The sequence below is a fragment of the Thunnus maccoyii genome, chromosome 12 (genome assembly GCF_910596095.1).
Source record: "Thunnus maccoyii chromosome 12, fThuMac1.1, whole genome shotgun sequence".
NCBI lineage: Eukaryota > Metazoa > Chordata > Actinopteri > Scombriformes > Scombridae > Thunnus > Thunnus maccoyii.
Window position 1 is genome coordinate 30,782,348 of NC_056544.1, and position 21,012 is coordinate 30,803,359.

General features: G+C 36.9%; 1 protein-coding gene and 2 gene segments (V, D, J or C); all 3 read right to left on the reverse strand.

The window, feature by feature from the left end:
• Positions 1-8,469: 8,469 nt before the first annotated feature.
• Positions 8,470-9,081, reverse strand: LOC121908392. The segment is given in 2 exon segments: positions 8,470-8,804; positions 8,897-9,081. Coding segments are annotated over 2 exon segments (378 nt in total).
• Positions 9,082-11,006: 1,925 nt separating this feature from the next.
• On the reverse strand, positions 11,007-14,781 carry LOC121908920. 2 transcript variants are annotated; one of them, XM_042429257.1, is made up of 4 exons: positions 14,355-14,781; positions 12,535-12,843; positions 12,342-12,398; positions 11,007-11,396 (listed from the first exon to the last, which is right to left on the reverse strand). In XM_042429257.1, exons 1-4 carry the CDS (start codon positions 14,488-14,490, stop codon positions 11,248-11,250), a joined length of 651 nt encoding a protein of 216 aa, XP_042285191.1. In that variant the 5' UTR covers positions 14,491-14,781; the 3' UTR covers positions 11,007-11,247. The 2 variants fall into 2 exon arrangements, with proteins under 2 accessions (XP_042285191.1, XP_042285190.1); XM_042429256.1 differs by having other exon boundaries at positions 12,342-12,401.
• Positions 14,782-15,996: 1,215 nt separating this feature from the next.
• LOC121908393 lies at positions 15,997-17,299 on the reverse strand. The segment is given in 3 exon segments: positions 15,997-16,657; positions 16,750-16,987; positions 17,285-17,299. Coding segments are annotated over 3 exon segments (594 nt in total).
• Between the last annotated feature and the right edge of the window lie 3,713 nt (positions 17,300-21,012).

Sequence of the window (21,012 nt, forward strand, 5' to 3'; positions counted from 1 at the left end):
AACAAACAGCAGCAACAGCTGGAGAAGGACATCCCCACGGCTAAGGGCCACAGCTTGGTCCATGGGGTTTCCTGCGGATGAGAAAGCAGGAAGAATTCCAGGGAAGAAGCCAAGTTAGTAACATACAGTAATGGTATATGAATACATACAGATGGAGAGGAGGAGAGAGTAGCTCAGTGCATCATGGGAAGTCCCCCGCCAGTCTAGGCCTATAGCAGTATAACCAAGGCCTGGTCCAAGGTGAGCTTGGTCAGCCCTAACTATAAGCTTTATCAAAAAGGAAAGTTTTAAGCCTACTCCTAAATGTAGAGAGGATGTCTGCCCTCCGGACCGAATCCGGAAGATGGCTCCACAGGAGAGGAGCCTGTTAGCTGAAGGCTCTGCCTCCCATTCTACTTTTGGAGACTGAAGGAACCACAAGTAAGCCTGCAGTCTGGGAGCGCAGTGTTGTAGTGGGGTATTAGGGTACTATGAGCTCTTCAAGATATGATGGTGCCTGACCATTAAGAGCTTTGTAGGTGAGAAAAAGGATTTTAAATTCTGGATTCAATTTTGGATTTTACTGGAAGCCAGTGCAGCGAAGCTAAGATGGTAGAAATATGATATCTTTTTCTAGTTTTTGTCAATACACGAGCAACAGCATTCTGGACCAGCTGGAGAGTCTTTAGAGACTTGTTAGGGCAGCCTGATAATACAGAATTGCAATAATCCAGCCTAGAGGTAACAAATGCGTGGACTATTTTTTCTGCATCTTTTTGGGCAAGGATGTGCCTGATTTTTGCAGTATTATGTAAGTGAAAAAAGGCAGTCCTAGTCCTTGAAATTTGTTTCATGTGGGAGTTAAAGGACATATCCTGATCAAAAATAACTCCCAGATTCCTTACAATGGTGCTGGAGGCCAGGGTAATGCCATCTAGAGAGCTATATCATTAGTTAATGTGTTTCTAAGGTGTTTAGGGCCAAGCACAATAATGTTTTGTCTGAGTTTAGTAGCAGGAAATTGCGGGTCATCCAGGTCTTTATGTCCTTAAGGCATGTTTGGAGTTTACTGATTAGTTTCATCTGGCTTCATTCATAAATATATTTGGGTATCATCTACATAGCAATGAAAATTTATGGAGTGTTTGCGAATAATATTACCTAAAGGAAGCATATACAAGGTGAATAGTATTGGTCCAAGTACAGAACCTTGTGGAACTCCGTGTCTAGCTCTTGCCTTCATGGAGAATTCATCATTAACGTGTACAAACTGAAATTGATCTGATAAATAGGACTTAAACCAGATTAATGCAGTTCCTTTAATTCCTTTAAATGTTCCAGTCTCTGTAATAGGATGTGATGATCAATTGTGTCAAATGTGGCACTGAGGTCTAACAAGACAAGTACAGAGAGAAATCCTTTGTCTGATGCACTCAGGAGATCATTTGTGACTTTCACCAGTGCTATCTCTGTGCTATGATGCGCTCTAAATCCTGACTGAAAATCCTCAAATAAACTATAGTTATGTAGAAAGTCACACAACTGATTGGTGACTGCTTTCTCAAGGATCTTAGAGAGAAATGGAAGGTTAGATATAGGTCTATAGTTGGCTAAGACACCTGAATCAAGAGTAGGCTTCTGAAGAAGAGGTTTAAATACAGCTATTTTAAAGGACTGTGGTACATAGCCTATAAAGACAGATTGATCATATCTAGTAAAGAAGTGCTACTTAAGGGCAAGACTTCCTTAAGCAGCCTAGTTGAGATGGGGTCTAAGAGACAGGTTGATGGTTTGGATGAAGAAATCGTTGAAGTTAATTCAGAATTGGAGGTCAATTGGAGAAAAACAGCCTAAATATATGTCAGATTTTACAGCTGTTTCTAAGGGTCCTGTGTTTGTGGATAAATCAGTGCCTGTTTAGGGCAACAGGTGTTGAATTTTGTCTCTAATAGTTATAATTTTATCATTAAAGAGTTATTACTCTTTGTCAGCCTGGCCAAAGTGCTGAAAAGAAACCTAGGGCTGTTTTTATTCTCCTCTATTAAGGATGAGTAATAGGCTCTGGAATGGCAGATGGCCTTCCTATATGTTTTAAGACTATCCTTTTTAAAAAATATTAGTGTTTTTCCTTGAACTGGAAGGTGTAAATACTAAATTGGGAATACACTGTGGAGTTTAAGGCAATGTTAAACATATTTGTGTAATCAGATATTAAATATCTGATTGTTAAATGGTTGAAAATTAATTTTAACCATGTTTTACCCATATTTGACAGTGCCCCCAGTTGTTGACTATAATCACATGGTAGCTGAGGTCAAGAGCTCTCTATAACAGTTGGTTTCATGTCTTCAGCCCCTTTTGTTGCTGAGTTATAAGCCTTCAGGCTCTCCAGGTCGAGACCTTTCCAAAGATGTATTTGGTTTAGCTCTACAGCAAAGTTTTGACTTTCTCATGTCATGGACACAAGCCATCCCAGGCCCAGTTTCAGAGAGCACTTAAAAGGCCTAAGATATAAAATGAAGCTTTTTGTTTGTTTGTGTTTTTTTCTTTTTAGTGGAAATAGTGACCAAAATGAGTCACCTTCAGTGATTAGAATACTGCTGACAATCTACAGCATTACTACAGGCTTGGAGGAAGTCCTGAAGTGCTTGGGTTAGAGTTAGGACTGAAAAGACCAACCTCTTCTCATTCATGCATAGGCTACTAGTTACTGGGCCCTCACACCAAGATATTCATGAGCAGCAGCGGTTGCTCTGATTTGTGGCCGCTCACTGCCAGCCCGTAGCAGTGCACGGCAGGGGACGGGTCATTCAAGCAGCGCTATTTTTTTAAAATTTTCAGTTGTGGCCAATATCAAGTTTGTAGTAGAGTTATTTGGCAGGCTGGCCATGAACTGGACAGGGGTGATAAAATATACAATGTTTCATGTTTCCACTGTGTATTATTTAGCAAGAAAATGTGCCTAGTCTATATTTCTGTTAATTAAAAAATAAAAATGCTGTTTTACTTTCAAAATCATGTTGCTGGCCGCGTAACCTATGGAATAAAGCATTATAGGCTAGTTTTGTTCATGTCACGGTAAACAAACAATGACAAATCGTATAGCTCCGGGAAAACGGATTTCTCTTCCATTGTCAACATGATATATTGATATATTCCAAAGGAAATACAGCACTAAAGAAGCTAACAGAAGAGTATTTGTTTTGAAAACAAGAAGAAAACTTAAAGGATCCTTTCTGGTAATGTAACCCACACATGCTGGAGCCTCTCTGTGCACCCTGGACTTAAGAAGTGATGGCATATGACTGGGGGTCACTCATCGGGATGGGGAGATGGTCAGCTCATCCCCCTGCCAACCCTTCTATCAGGCCAGTCCAGGTTTTTAAACATAAACATCGGATTAAACATCAAGTAAGACCATCTGTACATCCATCTCAACATCGAAGGAAACGGTCCTGGACACATGGATCTTTTGGGGTTCCTAACCGCCTGGATGGCAGCCTTTTCTCCCCGCTGAGGTCGAGAGGAGGTTCCAGGTGCACTGGGCTGGTGCTGAGGGGCTTAAGAGGAACTTCTACACTCTGGCCACCAGGATCCTGAATGGGATTGCTACATAGGACTGTCCTTTGAGACCGTGTATTGTACCACAGAGCATGCCTGTCAAACCTTGCGTCAAGTTCAAAGCAGTGTTTCATCAGCAAAAACACCTGGGCTGTGTTTCATGGAGTGCTCTTTGGATTACTGTTGGTACTCATTGCTGTATTGCCTGTATTTGTCTGTCTGGCCAGAGCATTCAACATTGATGGAAAACAACTGGGACACCAAGTGATTGAGCTTGGGACAAATGCTGGCTCATGGCCAGTTGACACTCCTACAGTGAGTTTTCATCATAACTTACTAGGATATTTTGCAATCTATTCCTCTGTCCTGCGGCACGGGCGAGCCCAGGTACCAGAGCGAATCACCGATCCAGTGGACCGGTCATCTGCCACCCCATTTCAGTGAAGAGCAGGTCTCCTCTTCATGCTGATCCTGCTCTCCAGAGATGTTCAGCTAAATCCTGGATCAGTGACCCCTGGAGTGCTACAGAACTTCGATTCTGATTTGTACATGAATGTGTCTGGGACTCCTCTGGTGCCAGTGACGAATGAGCAACAATTTTCTGAGCCAGGCTTCTCCCTTAACAGACTAAACTTTGTTAACACAAGGCATGATGGCTCAATGAATAACTTTTCGCTACCGGGCTGTAGAAACCTCGATAGGTCCAGTGTCTCTCTCACAAAACCTGCTGCTGACACCACTGTGTGTCGAAACCCTGCAGTGAGGAGGCAGAGGTTATTCAAAACCTTCCACACTGTCAATCATGCAAAAGTCTTATGGGACCCGGAGCTGAAACCAAAGGGGCTAATCGGTGGACATTTTAACATCAGAAGCATTACTGCAAAGAGCAATCAGCTAACTCATCTTGTGTCTGTCTCAAATCTGGACTTTCTCTGTCTGACTGAAACATGGTTGAAACAAACAACTCCTGCAAGTGTGTTCATGGTGCCTGGATACCAATGTTTCAGAAGATACAGACCTGATGGAAGAGGAGGAGGGGTGCTTTTTTATGTGAGAGACAACATCAAATGTGAACCTGTGGTTTATAATGCGGGTAACACGTTAGAATATGTTGGGATAAAAATAATGTTATCCCAACAAATGTCTTTTAACATCATAGGTGTCTAGAGGCCCCCTTCTGCAGATGACACTTTCTATGATCAACTAACAGAAGTCTTGAAAGAGTGCAATCTCAACAAAGAATTATTACTTATGGGTGATTTTAATGTGAACTGGGAGGATAAAACTAAGAGGAAAGAACTAAAAATGATCACAGAGAAATTCCAACTAGAACAATGATCCAGCAAAATGCTCCAGTACACAAATTGATCTAATATTTACAACCAGAAAGAATAACTAAAAGTTATAATTTAATCACTGGCTTATCAGATCATAACCTAACCCTATGTGCCAGAAAACTGACTAAAAGTAGATTTAAGACCACGGCAACTAAGACAATGATCCTTCAATGCATACCCAGAGCTAAGCAAGAAGAATTTACCAATGAATTTAACAGCTTGAACTGGGGTGACGTACTGTCCTCTGATGATCTGGACTATGGCTGTGATACTTTTACTCACAGAATCAACTCTGTGAGGGAAAGATTTAATGTGAGAATACAGATAAAATCTTAAAATAAAAAAATTTACCGTGGTTTAATGAAAATTTGTGGTAACTAATGAAATCTAGAGATGCTGCACTAAGGAAGGCAATTAAAACTAGAAGAGACACCGACATGCTGCTTTATAAAGGTTTAAGGAACAAAGTTATCCAAGAGCTAAGAGAATCTAAATCTCGTTTTTATCTCATTATTTTGAATGAGGCAAAAGGCAACAGTAAATTGATCTGGAAAAACATTGATAATTTCACAAGGAGGGACCCAAAATTTTTAGGAGATTTTAAACTCAAAGTACAGGGAAGGTTAATTGAAGATCATCTTACTGTTGCTTCTGTCTTTAATAATTTTTTTCTTGAGTCTGTAAATGAGTTAGGAAAAAAAAATTACGAAAAGGAAACTGGATATTGTTCCTATGGATGGTATAAGGTTTTCGAGCTGGTAGAAACTAATGAGTTACAAGTAAACAAAATCATCAGCTCCTTAAAAAGCTCCAAAAGTAGAGATGCTTTCCAATTTGACACCATGTTTGTCAAATCACACAAAGATATTTTAACTCCCCCTATTGCTCATTTAATTAATTGTCTTTTAAAGACAGCTCCTTTCCTGATGACTGGAAATGTGCCATTGTCACGCCTATTTTTAAATCTGGAGACCGCCTTGAAGCCAGTAACTACAGACCAATAAGTATATTGCCACTACTCTCAAAGGTTGCTGAGAAAATTGTCATCAAACAACTGTCAACATTTCTTAATACAAACAATTTGGTCTACATTGTATGCAATTTGGCTTTAGAGCAAATCATTCCACCGAAACTGCTACCTTGCACTTAATAGAACAAATTAAATTGACACTTGACAAAGGAGGAGTAGTTGGTGCTGTATTTTTAGATCTGTGTAAAGCATTCAACACAGTCAATCGTGATCTTTTAATATCGAAACTCTCTCAATTTAACTTCTCATCTAGAGCACTGGCATGGATGTCTTCATATTTATCTAATAGGAGACAATGTATTAAAGTTGGTGACACACTGTCCAGTAATATGAAGTGCACAATGGGTGTTCCTCAAGGGTCAGTGTTAGGTCCCCTATTATTTAGCCTATATATTAATGATCTCCCTCAACAGTGTCATGATGCAGAGCTACAAATGTATGCAGATGACACTGTTTTGTACACACATGCAAAAACAGCTGAGTTAGCTGCTGCAAAGCTAACAATTGCATTGGAAAGGATCACAAATTGGCTTGATCAATCATGTCTGAGTCTAAATGTAAACAAGACAAAGGGTATATTTTTCTCTAAGACTATGATACAACCTCCTAATGCTGATATTTTCATCAAAGGTGAAAAAATTGACATAGTTACTGATTTTAAATATCTTGGTGTGACACTGGATCCAAATTTGAACTTTAAGAAACATGTTAAAAAAACGGTTAAAACCATAAAGTACAACTTAGCAAATTTTAGACATATTAGAAACTGTCTCTCGGACGCAGCCAAGATATTTATGCAGCTATGATTCTTTCCCATATGTCTTATTGCATCACATGTTGGGGGCAGGCTGGAGAAACAGCCATAAGACCTCTTGAGTCCTTATATAAACAAACTCTTAAAACTCTGGACAAAAAGCCAATGCATTTCCATCACTGTAGGGTACTGAAGAAATATAATTTACTGAGCTTTGACAATTTTAGATTATTCTCAAATTTGTGCCAAGTTTTAAATGGTTTGGTCCCTCCTCCACTATGTGACTTTGTGTACACTCGCTCAGTAAGTTCTATTAGATCCTCCAGAATATCCTCTATACAAGATTGTATCAGACCATTTCGTCGCACTGCATTTGGGCAGTCAGCTTTCTCTGTGAAAGTCACAACTCAGTGGAATGCCCTACCCGATGATGTGAAGAACTGTAGTTCAATCAATACATTCAAGGCCAAATTAAAAAAATCTAAAAGAGACCAATCAGCTGTGACCATTGAGTCTAAACTCCATCTATGGTCTTGATTTAAATTTGACAAGTTCTAATTGATATTGTGGGTGTATGTGATGTTCTGTGTGTAGTTTTGTGTTTTGTATGGTGTGTTCTGTGTGTGTGTTTTTTTTGTTTGTTTTTTTGCTTTGTACTGTTTGTCGTTGTGCTGTTGTATGTTTTTTGTTGGGGACTACAGATGCAAACTAGCTACAAGCTAACTGCTGGTGCAGTGCATCTTCAATGTTTCAATCTGTACATTGTCCCAGTCAATAAATCAATCAATCAATATGGAACAGATGTTTGCCAGGAACTTTAGTACAGTGGTTGCTATGGGTGGAAAATCAAATCCCTATCTGCAATTGGTTGCTGCTTCAGCAGTGTCGCTGCTAATTTGCATATAGTTAAACTCTGCTCAACTTCAACTCGTCATTCTTGGCTCTGGCATCACGTTGCTCACTGCAGCCAAGGCGTCTGAAGCCCTTTGTCACCAGCTTTCACTGAAAATGAATGACTGCCAGCTGCTTTTGTTGTTTATAAATCTTTGGATGTGAGTGTATCTGTATGTCTACTCTGCTGCTGCTGCCGCTGAGCTGCTGCTTGTCAACGATGTGCAAAACGGCTTGACATTGTGTTGCCAGATCATCAGGTCAGGGATCCCCCATATCACGTTTTTTCACTCTTTATCATAATAACCCACTTTTTGCATAAAACACACAAACCTGGAAACTCTGCAGAGATCTTATTGTTAACATCATGTCAAGTTAAAATGAAAAGATGTTTGAGATCGGTGAAAATGTTGGTAGGGACAATTCAGCAACACCTTGACATTGATAGCGACATGTCCCTTCTGTAATCACTCAAATCTACACCCATGAGTAATGTAAGTGACTTTATATTATGAAATCTGCTGATAGATGTATAGGGAAGGGCACAAGAAGGTTTTTATTGTGAAGGAGCAACAGGAAGTTTTGGCATTTAGAGCAGATTAGCATTGTGAGGGAGGCATGAACTTTATTGCAACAGAAGGTCAAAGAAGTGTCCATGTGTTCTGTATGTTTTTCTGTGTTCTGTTTTGTAACAACAAGAATCCTTCTGAAATACCTGATCAACATTTAAAAAAAACAATATTAACAAACACTGACAGCAGCAAAACAAGAAAATAGTCCTCAGCTCAGTTTGTTAGTGACTCTGGCTGAGATGGAGGTGAAATATGTGAACCTGGGCTGTGGTTTACTGCTCTCTTCCTGTCACAAACACTGTTTGACATCTGTTCATCTGGAGGTTTTTGTACAGGCTGCAGGGATCATTTCTCACTGTGGGAGCCAGTTTTATAACAGGCGCAGTAGTAGGTGGCTGAATGTAAGGGTTCAATTTTAATCACCAAGTCACAGCCGTTCTTTTTTCTTACAGCTGAGAAATCATCTTTCTGAGGATGATTGTACCCTCTATCAATTTTACCATTATTCTTATCAATATGTAGAATCACTGTGAATGTTGATTTGTCTTTCTTTTGGAGCCAGTATACATTTGTACCACCACACTGATCAGTTCCTTTACATCTGAAGGAGACTTTTTCACCAGCTTTCTTGGTCAATGTTAAATCTTCCTGAATCAGCTCTTCTGCCATGGCAACCAGCGCTGTAGAGAAACAGACACACAGATGAAGGTGAGTGTGACAGTGTTTGTTAAAGGTTGAGTTTGTTGGCTCCTGATTGGCTGGAAACACTCACCTGAACACAGACAGCACAGAGCAGCAGCTGGGAGGAAAAGCATTTTGTGCAGTGGTGTTTCCTCTGGTGAACCTGGGGAGAAGTGGTGCTCTGATGCAGCTGAGGCCAAACAAGGACGAGCTGTGAGATCAGACGAGGGCGTCGTGGTTTCTAACAGCTCCTCAAACCTCCCATCAGCCCCTGCGGCGGACAGATAAGGCTGCTGCTGCTGCTGCTGCTGCTGTGTGGTTTTACATTTCAGTTTAATAAATAAATTGAATTTCCTGCATCATCTGATGGTATCATGCATTCATTGACGTTCTCTTTTAACACTGAGTTTAGACACATTCCCTCAAATATCATCCTGACAGATTTGGTATTTTTGGAAGCTTTGTGATCTCTAATAGAATTAGAAATAAAGTTCTGAGGGTTTAGTTTGTGGAGACGAAGCCACCGGAGGGTTCAGAAGAGTTTAAAGTCAGGTGTCGTCTGCATGTCTCTTTGGTGGAACTGATAACAACCCATCTGCAACATGAGGAGACACAACTACACACTGCTTTACTGATTTATTGTATTTTTTAAGTTACTATATCTTTTTTTTTTTAATCTAAATTTAAAATATTAATCTCAAAAGTAACTACAGCAACAAAAATACAATATTTTCCTTTGAAGTGTTGTGTAGTAGAGGTTTAAAGTAGTTTAAAATGGAAAAACTCAAGTTAAATACAAGTACTATAAAACTGTACTTGAGTACATTAACTGAGTAAATGTACTTATTTACTTTTCACCTCTGTAGGAAAAAACAGCTGGATGTAATTTCATCATTTTTCATTCTTTTTTTGTTATTTTTGTGTCATTTATTTTTCCACATGTTGCGCCCTGCATTATTTGACATATACATTCTATATACAATATGAATATATAAAATAAAATATATAAGATATTTAGACTAAATATTACTTAAATATGATCCAAATATGTTTTTCCACTGTAAATATTTTGCGTAACATACATCATTTTAGTCTGATCTGAATATTTGTGTTACAGTTACAGTCATTTAGAGGCTATTTGTAGTCTAATGAATGAATCTTTTTTACTGCCATTCTATATAATCCAATATCTTTAATAAAATTTCACAATATTATCTGCTACTGAATATCAGTTTATAAATCAAAGTTCAATTTCACGTGCTTTTAAATAAAAAAAGGTTTTAAAAAATGTCTGTTCTCAGATTCATTAAGATCTTTATTTTTTAAAGTTGCTTTTAATTCTGATATTCTAATATTAATTTGTACAAGTGCAGTGCTTGTTCAAAATATGTCTGTTATGAATGGGTTGATTACTTTGCCTCTGGTGTTGCTGTTTGCAGATTTCTCGAGAACCGCTCATCCAAACAACTTCACACTCGACGCTGCACTTCATTGTGTCCTCAGCAAAACACCAGACAAGTGTGAAGTCGATCGGATGAACTGTTGTAGAGAAAATCGAAGGACACGCATACATACAGACAGACAGAGACTCCTTCCATTTTAGTTAAATATATTCAAATGTAATTCTAATATTAGAAAATCTATAATAAAAGAAAATTCAACCAATTTGCAAATAACTAGACAGATTATTGAAGTGATCACATTTAAAAATGACAATTGTATGATAAGTTACAACAACAAGATAATCAACTAAATAAAAAATGAAAGGTGTAAAATATTTAACCATAGTTCTTATTTAATTATATGTTTTTTTTTATTGTTCATTGAGAAGTTACTATTGATTGGGAATAAACTAGAGCATTATAACACTGCAATAAAATTATATAATTAGTAACTGTTCAGGTGTTATTTGCAAATATAGTGTATTTTTGGGGGCATAACACATTAAAATCAGTTCAGAGACACAAATTTGAACCCTATTTTGAAGGAAAATCAACAAAAACAAAGAACTTCATGAAACACAGACACTGTGATGTTACAGTTTATTAAGAATATCAAAGTTATGAAGTAAAAAGACAAATCTAACTTTGCAGAATGTATTAAACACAAAATAATAAATGTAATAAAGGTTTGAAAAACACTAAAAACTAAATTATATTTTCTATGTTTATTTTTATTTTTTGTACAATAAAAATCAACATTAAAAGTAGGAAACAAAACAAACCTGAGCTAAAAAAGTAACTGTTAAGGTTTAATTTGTAAATATATATGTGTATATATGTATTTATATATTCAGCACAACTGTATCTAACTTGTGCATAAAGAGAGAAAATGTAAAACCAACCACAACACGTCATAAGTGACATTTGTGAACACTGATCAAAGTGATAAATGAGATGAATTGATGAGATGTGATGGTGAGAAAAGGCGAGCAGAAAACAGTCAGTCAGCATGTGTGCAGTTGGTGGACGGTCCCTTGTTTCTGAGGATCATCAGCAGAGAGAGTCCACAGCAGTACACCAGACTCTTCACTATCAGCACTGTGTACAGCACACAGAGCAGCTTCACCTGGCACTGAGACTGGAAGGACACTGACACACACACACACACACACACACACACACACACACACACACACACACACACACACACACACAGGTCAGTCTTCTCTCCACACTGTTTCAGTCTGTTCAACTGTGGACATTTCATCACAATATCATCACATTTTCTTCAGTAGAACTTGGACTTTTCCAGACGGGACGACCAGCTTTACATGAAGACAGGGGTCGACTACAGTTTGACTGACAGCTCAAAGGCCCTTATTAAATACAACAAGTCAGGGCCGGACCCAGCTTTTTAGGGGCCCCAAACAGGATTTGATTTCCTGTTTTCAACTTAAAATAACTTTTGAATCCACATATAACTACAATTTATAACAATTAATATCACTCAAGGATAAAAAGCAAAGTCCAAATACTGTTTAAAAACACACAGGTTACTATAGATTTGAAGTTTTCACCACTTGGGGGCAGAAGAACTCCACAACAAGCTAACAAACTCCTCTCTGACATATTATGGTCTGTCTGCTGTTTGCTGCTGGGCAGCTAGTGTACAGTGGGTTTATCAGGAAACAGCTGCTGCTGCTGGAAACACTGAGACTGAAGCAGACAGGAAATGTGCTGCAAAACCACAACTAGGAGCTAAAAGAGGCTAAAAAGCTCATTTAGTCATTAGATTCATTCTTAATATAAAACTATTGATTAGTGGAGCTTTAAGATATACTCCCTAAACTTGTTCTAACACCCTAGAGGTCTAAAACTGAGTATAGCGCCCCCAAAAGGTGTTATTTGTCAGCCTGTGAAGTGAAAGCTCTCTCAGTGGGACTTGTTGTGCTGTGGGACACTGTAACAGAATCAGGGAGTGTATGTTTAAATCCTTCAATGATGAGCAGAAAGTGAACAGACTGATATGCAGCCCTAACTGCAGCAGGACATTGGAGCTGTCAGAGCATGCAGAGAGGCAGCAGGTGATCTTACAGTCAGCTTGCTGCAGAGCTGGCAGGTCTGCTGGCTCTCTCTCTGGAGGACAGGAGGCTGCTGAAAACACAAAAGGAGTCAAATGTTTGGAGTTGCAGTGAGAAATGTCAGTGCTCTGCTCCTCTGCTCTCTCTGACAGCATCTCCAGATGAAGCTGAATCACTGCTGAACACAGTCACCAAGCCTTCATTACCTTGTTCTGTTTGGGCCTCCACTGTTACCCCCTCGTGCTTGACGTAGCAGTGGTATTTATATGTGCTGTTCTCTTGCTGATGGAGCAGCAGGATGGCGACGGTGCGTCCCGGCTCTCTGAGCTCCAGCTGCTGTCCCTCAGCAAGGGTCAGATTCTCCAGCGGGCCGTTCTTCTTCTGTCTTTTCCAGGAGAACTGGACCAGAGGAGGAGACATGGCTGAGGCCAGACACAGCAGGGAGCTCTTCCCCTCCAGGTGGGCTCTGGATGCTGCTGGGTACACGCTCACCACGGGCTTCACTACCTGCTCAACTGAAGTTTGACAGCAGCAACAAACAGCACAGACACACATTCACACAGTCAACAGCAGCTTACAGCACTGCACTGCATTCAGTCTGATCCTGGAAACTACATGATCACTAAACTACTCATCAATACACCACAAACATCATCTACTGGACACTGTATCAATAATCATATCAAACTAAAGCATCATGGAAGCTCATCATATGTCATATATAAAGATTAAAACATCATTTGCCACTTTATCAATATTTACCACATTAGTTACTAATATAATAGAGTTTATAAAATATAAAATATATCATGACATAACAGCCTCATATAAAATACATTTGCTGATGATTATAGTGTTTTATGTAAAATATATTTACCAACATATACTTTAATTAATAAAAATCAATCAATAATTTTCACGAGTTTTATCTTTTACTTAAAACAATATTACCATCACCACGACTACCATGTTCAGATACGTCTAATATAATATAATATAATATAATATAATATAATATAATATAATATAATATAATATAATATAATATAATATGATGACATTTGTCTTAGTAAAATTTAAAGTAAAGTTTTATTACTTGATTAAAATATATTATATTTATGTTACATTTGTAAATGATTATAGTGTTTATATGAAGTATATTTACCAGCATATACTTTACTCTAATCAGACACACAATACATCAATACTTTTAACAACTTTTTAAAGAGTTTTAGCTTTTATATAAAACACAATTACCACAACATGTTCAGATATATAAATAAAATATAATATAATAATATATATTCTTAATTAAATGACAACATGTAAATTATCTGATTCATTATATTTTCTATCAAACACTTTCTAAAATATTTTTTACATTATATATTTGACATCATGTTGATTTCATAAACCAATATGATTTATATTAAATATGGATTAAGATATACAATTATACATTTTATCTATAAATTATATTTAGCTTCATCACACATTTAAAATGAGTTTGCCTTCATGCATTAATTTATCTTCCACTAAAAGACATATTTATCATCATAAACACACAATTATCATGAGATACATTTTACCATTTACAAATATATAATGTATATTTAACACACAATATATTTATCACTATTTGCTTCTAAAATTACATTTAGGAACATTTATTAAATGATGTTTCACATCATATATCATCTTGTTTTTAGTAAACAGGAGCTGCTGCTGAATCAGTGAGATTATTAAATACTGTTTATTTGTAACATTACTGATATCAGACTTTTTGGCTGTAAACAAACTTTGATGTGATGCATAAATAAAGAAGAACTTGTGGTGTGCAGTGAGATTTGAAGCTCTTTTCAGGAGTTATTGATTAGTTTTATGGAAGAATGGCTGCATCAAGAATTCTCTACTAAATATGAAAAAAACTAACATGTAAAGCCTGAAGCAGCAGAAACTAAAACTAAAAACACATTTTCAACTTGTTCAATAAAACAACTGAAGGAAAATGAAAGTTTAGTCTTACCTACATACAGTTTAGTTCCAGAGCCAAAGATGGGGTAGCTATATCCTCCCACAGTGAATGAGACTGTGACAAAAACCTGTCTGCTGTTGAATGTGTCAGCTGAGGTGAACGAATCCAAATTATGAACCAGTATCATATTTCATCTCCATGATGTGTTTCTCTAATGTTCATATCAACATGACTGTCTCTTCTTTTATTTGATTTTAGCCACATTAGCAGTGTGACTATATGGATGCTAATGTCAGTCGGTTGGTCGGTCCACCACTTAAGTGCAGATCCATTGGATCTGATTGTGGATCAAAGGACGGATGGATTGTTCATTAAATGTTGTGCAGACGTTCACGGTCCCCAGAGGATTCAATTATTTATTTGACTTGATTGATTCTAACTTTGAATCTAGCGCCACCAGCAGGTTGACATGTTTGGTCCAGACTGAAATATCTTTTCATCTATTGGATGGATTGTCATGTAATTTAGTAGAAATATTCATGTTCCCCTCAGGATGAATTATAATAACTTTGATCCTCTGACTTTCCCTCTAGCGCCACCATCAGGTCAACATTTAAAATCAACTAAGAACTCATTTAAAATCAAACTGACATTTGTAATGATGTAAATTACTTAAAGCTGCTATAATCAATATTTTTATAATAACCATGATGTGTCAGTGTGTAATGTGTTGGTCGTGGCTCGTAGTGATGAACCTACAGAGAATTATCAGTGACTCTGCAGCTCCTCTCGGCTTTACGGAGCTTTATAGTGAGTTTCAGCTCATTGTTTATCTGTCCGGCTGCAACTTTACTGTTTTGTTAAATAAAAAAATTAAAGTTCAAAAGTTGTAAAGTTCACATTTGAGGAGATTTGTTGAGTATTATGAACTAAACCAAGTTAGGATGACATTAGTACCTGTGCTGCCATGCAGGTACATTTTCATAGGAGCCGTAGATTTTGTTTGCTTGTCAATCAATTGATGTTTAACATTTTGAATCACATAAAGGATTAAATTTCTAATAGTAAATGCTGTAGTGGAGCCATTTGTCTTAGAATATGGACAGTAAACATCAGAACCTGTGGTTAAGGTTTAGTTAGGTTTAGGTAAAGATCATGGTTTGGGTTAAAATGACTTCCTCCTTAAGATGAGGGGAGCTGCGTCGTCATGGTTACAATAAGAAACACGTGGTTAAAGTTAGGAAATGATGGTGGTCGTGTTAAAAGAAACAAACAGTGTCTGCTGTCGTTTCTCTTGTGAAGACAGTCTCAGCTGCTCACAGAGCAAAATCCATTTACATTTACCACATTTCTGTTGAGGGGAAATTGTCATAAATCCAAGAATTGTGTTGAATCTTTTACTAAAGTGAAATTATCTGTTGAAATCTGCTCAAAGATGTGACGTGAAGAATGCTGCCTGAAGGCTTTTATTGTGAAAGAGACACCGGAAGTGTTTTCATTAACAGCAGATTATTATTGTGAAGGAGGAATGAACTTTAATCCAGCAGCAGGTCAAAGAAGACCATTTTTATCTTCATCTCAAACTTTCAACTCTGTCAAACATCTTTTTCTATTTATTATTTTGTCAAGTTTAGTTATTAAATCAAATGTTAATAAAGTTTCACTTTTGATCTCTCCATTATTTGTCTCTTTTATCTGTGTTATATTGTTGTTTGTTTGTTTGTCTTCATCTTGTTGTATCATTGTGCTTCTGTGTTGCTCCTTTGTTCTCACTGTGTGGAACAACAGGAAACCTGCTGAAATAGCTGATAAATAATATCAATGAAATATAATGTTTAAATCAAAATCCTGACACCAACAGACAAACATTTAGTCCTCAGCTCAGTTTGTTAGTGACTCTGGCTGAGATGGAGGTGAAATATGTGAACCTGGGCTGTGGTTTACTGCTCTCTTCCTGTCACAAACACTGTTTGACATCTGTTCATCTGGAGGTTTTTGTACAGGCTGCATGGATCATTTCTCACTGTGGGAACCACTTTTATAACAGACGCAGTAGTAGGTGGCTGAATGTGAGATATTAACTCTCTGGATCTTCAACTCATAGATGTTTTCATTTTTTCCACCTGTGAAATCATTTTTCTGAGGATGATTGTAACCTTTATATTCTTCACCCTTCGACATATCAATACGAAGAATCCTTGTGAATGTTTCTGTGTCTTTCTTCTGGTACCAGAATACATAAAGATTATTGTTACACTCGTTAGTTCCTCTACAGCTGAGTGAGACGTTTTGACCAGCTCTACTGGTCAATGTTAAATCATCCTGAATCAGGTCTGCTGCCATGGCAACCAGCGCTGTAGAGAAACAGACACACAGATGAAGATCAGTGTGACAGTGTTTGTTAAAGGTTGAGTTTGTTGGCTCCTGATTGGCTGGAAACACTCACCTGAACACAGACAGCACAGAGCAGCAGCTGGGAGGAAAAGCATTTTGTGCAGTGGTGTTTCCTCTGGTGAACCTGGGGAGAAGTGGCGCTCTGATGCAGCTGAGGCCAAACAAGGACGAGCTGTGAGATCAGACGAGGGCCACGTGGTTTCTAACAGCTCCTCAAACCTCCCATCAGCCCCTGCGGTGGACAGATAAGGCTGCTGCTGCTGCTGCTGCTGCTGCTGTGTGGTTTTCCTCTGAGTGGAGGAGCAACAGGCTGTACACAGTTACCATGGAGATGGACGTCACTGACACATCACTGTTTGATTGTTCACAGGTGTTAATGTGAGAATTTATCAGCTCTATTCAAATATTTACAATCATTACAGCTGCATTTAAAAGAAGCAGAAACACAAACTCATATTAGTTTAACAGTGAAAGTGATGGAGAGCAGAGACGGACTGATATTATCTCAACTGGTTTTTAAAATGATTTGACTCTTATTTTTTAATCATATGTTTTCCTCCACGTCTCTGTTTCTCTGTGTGCTTCACTTTCACTTTCTTCATCTTGATTTTAATCTGGCAGCAGATCAAAAATCTGGGACACAACAAAACACAAAAACATTCATGGAACCACAAACACGTTCAGGTTGGTGGTGAATTTAGCAACACAGATTGTTCTCTGTTGTTTGTAGAACAGATGTGATGAAAATAAAAAAAAACTACAAATCCACAAAGCTCCTCCTGAACTGTGATTTTAACCTTTAAATGTTCCCCTTATATTTATTTAATCCACTTGAATAAATGAATTGAACTTCCTGCATCATCTGATGGTATCATGTATTCATTGATGCTCTCTTTTAACACTGAGTTTAGACACATTTCCTCAAATTTCATCCTGACAGATTTGGTATTTTTGGAAGATTTTATTATTATTCTTAATAATAATAATAATAATAATAATAATAATAATAATAATAATAATAATAATAACTTTCAGCTTCATATGTTTTGATACAAAGAAAACTTTATTTAAAAATATGTTTTTCAGATTCATTATTATCTCTTCTATGTTTTTATTTCAGAGTTGTTTTAAATCTAATATTCTAATGTTAATTTGTGTATAATATTCAATTATTATTCTAATGTTACAGAATCTACAATAAGAGAAAATTCAGCTTATTTGTAAATGACTGAATATTTATTCATGATTATTAAATAAAAGCTTGGTACCAAATACAACCTGCACCAGTCTACATGTTCAGCTGTTTTCAGGAGCAAAACCAAAAGTAACTCTCTCCCTTTTTATTATATAATATTTATAATATATTTTACACATTGTATTTTATATTTTTTATATTTTTCTGACATTTTATTAGACTTTAAAGCTGTAGTTTACATCTCATTCTCCACTTTATATTATATTACCTCTATCTGCTCTGTGCTGAGCTGTCAGTAATAAAACCTTTACACTGCTGCCCTCATGTGGCTGCAACAACACATTGCTTCTACTACTACTAGTCTCTTCAAACTTTTGTTTTCATGACCCCAAATGTGTATAAAGAGTAAATATATCATATATATGTGTATGTACAGAGAGACAGACAGAGACTCCTTCCATGTTAGTTAGATATATTCAATTATAATTATAATATTACAAAATCTACAGTAAGACAAAATGCAGTTTATTTACAAGTAACTAGACAGATTATTGAGATTATCACACTTGAAAATGACAATTGTATAAAATGTTGTAGAACATATTAAAAACAATATAACTATACAATTTATAACAATTAAAATCACTGAAGGATAAAAAGCAAAGTCCAAATACTGTTTAAAAACACACAGGTTACTATAGATTTGAAGTTTTTACCACTTGGGGGCAGAAGAACTCCACAACAAGCTAACAAACTCCTCTCTGACATATTATGGTCTGTCTGCTGTTTGCTGCTGGGCAGGTAGTGTACAGTGGGTTTATCAGAAAACAGCTGCTGCTGCTGGAAACACTGAGACTGAAGCAGACAGGAAATGTGCTGCAAAACCACAACTAGGAGCTAAAAGAGGCTAAAAAGCTAATTTAGTCATTAGATTCATTCTTAATATAAAACTATGGATTAGTGGAGCTTTAAGATATACTCCCTAAACTTGTTCTATCACCCTGGAGGCCTAAAACTGAATATAGCGCCCCCAAAAGGTGTTATTTGTCAGCCTGTGAAGTGAAAGCTCTCTCAGTGGGACTTGTTGTGCTGTGGGACACTCTAACAGAATCAGGGAGTGTATGTTTAAATCCTTCAATGATGAGCAGAAAGTGAACAGACTGATATGCAGCCCTAACTGCAGCAGGACATTGGAGCTGTCAGAGCATGCAGAGAGGCAGCAGGTGATCTTACAGTCAGCTTGCTGCAGAGCTGGCAGGTCTGCTGGCTCTCTCTCTGGAGGACAGGAGGCTGCTGGAGCTGGAAGCTCTGAAACACAAAAGGAGTCAAATGTTTGGAGTTGCAGTGAGAAATGTCAGTGCTCTGCTCCTCTGCTCTCTCTGACAGCGTCTCCAGATGAAGCTGAATCACTGCTGAACACAGTCACCAAGCCTTCATTACCTTGTTCTGTTTGGGCCTCCACTGTTCCCCCTCGTGCTTGATGATTCATTGAATAACAAAACCCAAATTAATAATACTATTCATATTTTATAAAATTACATTTACTAATTTAATAATTAATACATATTATTTAATAATATAGATTTTATATTTAATAGTTGTATTACTTTATTGTTGCTGTTTGTTTTATTATCAGTTTCTCTTATGAAGTTGTTTTTGTTAATAAAACAAACCAGTTTTTAAATTGTGGTGTTTCTGAAATCTTTCATCTTCTTCTAAATTGAGGTTTTTACCTGCAGAGTGTTTAAATTCACACTGTAAGAACATTTTTAACATTCACTTCCTCTCTGCAACATTTAAAAAAATACATCCTACATTTGTTATCATCAATCAGAGCAGCAGAACACAAACCACACTGAGCCAAACAAGTCATCTTTACTTGTATTAAAAAGAAAATACACAAATAACATAAGAACACAAACAGTCAGACAATAACACAATAAAGTTTCAAACGTGTATAATCAAGCAACATCAGCAGCTGGTCAAAGCAGAAAATGCTGTTGTTTTTCTCCCAAAAACCTCTTTAATGTTTTCACACTAGAAAGCTCCTCACATAGAGGTGATAACCAACTGATGACAGTTATTTCTGCAAATACTTTACACAAAGGACAATTGGAAATCTGAGGCCAAAAGCTGCTGAAGCCTTTCTTGAGTACATTTATTATTTACTTTTAAATTAATGTTGCAAACATCAGCAAAATCTTCTAGTATCTTTTATTCACTGTAGAAATCCTAAGTGTAATATTTTATGATTTTCTGATACAAAAAATGTAAAAATGAAAAGAAGAATAAGAGTAAAGGCAATAATTATTTTTGCCTCTAGCAGTGCAGGGCTCATGAGTTCCTGGGTTTATTTTGTTAAAAAGTTATTTTACTTTAAGAATAATTTATTTGCATGACCATGATCTTCTGACAACTGAAGGTAGTTTAGTTGACAAATCCGACGTTCAGATCAGAAAACACTCATATGTGTTATATTCGGAGGATACTGACAAACAGCCCCTTCTGTCATTTATGTATGAGCACTCGGCAATGACAAGTGTAAACTGTAAAGCAGTGATGGAAGAAATATTGAACTTGTTTACTTAAGTAAATGTAGCAATAATACAGTATAAAATACTACTTTACAAGTAATGGTTTTACTTTCAAAATTACAGAAGTATTATTTGCTAAATGTACTTAAAGTATCAAAAGTAAAAGTACTCTTTATGTAAATTGGCCTCACACACTGTTACATTGATCATATACATATATACAGAGCCTGTGAAAAGTATTCACCACTCTTGAAATGTTTCATGTTGTATTGTTTTAAAACATGGAGTCAAAGGGGATTTAATGTGGCTTTTTGTACACTGAAAAAACCCTTATATGTAAAATGAAAATAAATCCCTATGAAGTGATCTAAATGTACTTCAAATATAAAATACATCATCAGCTTTACTGGTAAAATCTAAATCTGAAAAGTAACTAGTACTTATAGCTGTGAAGTAAATGTAGTGGAGTAGAAAGTAAAATATCTCCCTCTGAAATGTAGTGGAGTGGACGTATAAAGAAGCATAAAATAGAAATACTCATGTAAAATACCTCACAATTGTTCTTTATTACATTCCTCCCCTGCTG

Excerpts from the sequence above, each read along its gene's own strand:
- LOC121908920 (XM_042429256.1), bottom strand. The coding sequence starts at position 14,490 with ATGATACTGGTTCATAATTTGGATTCGTTCACCTCAGCTGACACATTC. Across the intron at positions 12,844-14,354 it reads TGGAACTAAACTGTATGTAG|TTGAGCAGGTAGTGAAGCCC; the intron begins GTAAGACTAAAC and ends GTCAAACTTCAG. Across the intron at positions 11,397-12,341 it reads AGCTCTGCAGCAAGCTGACT|TGTCCTTCCAGTCTCAGTGC; the intron begins GTAAGATCACCT and ends TGTGTGTGTCAG.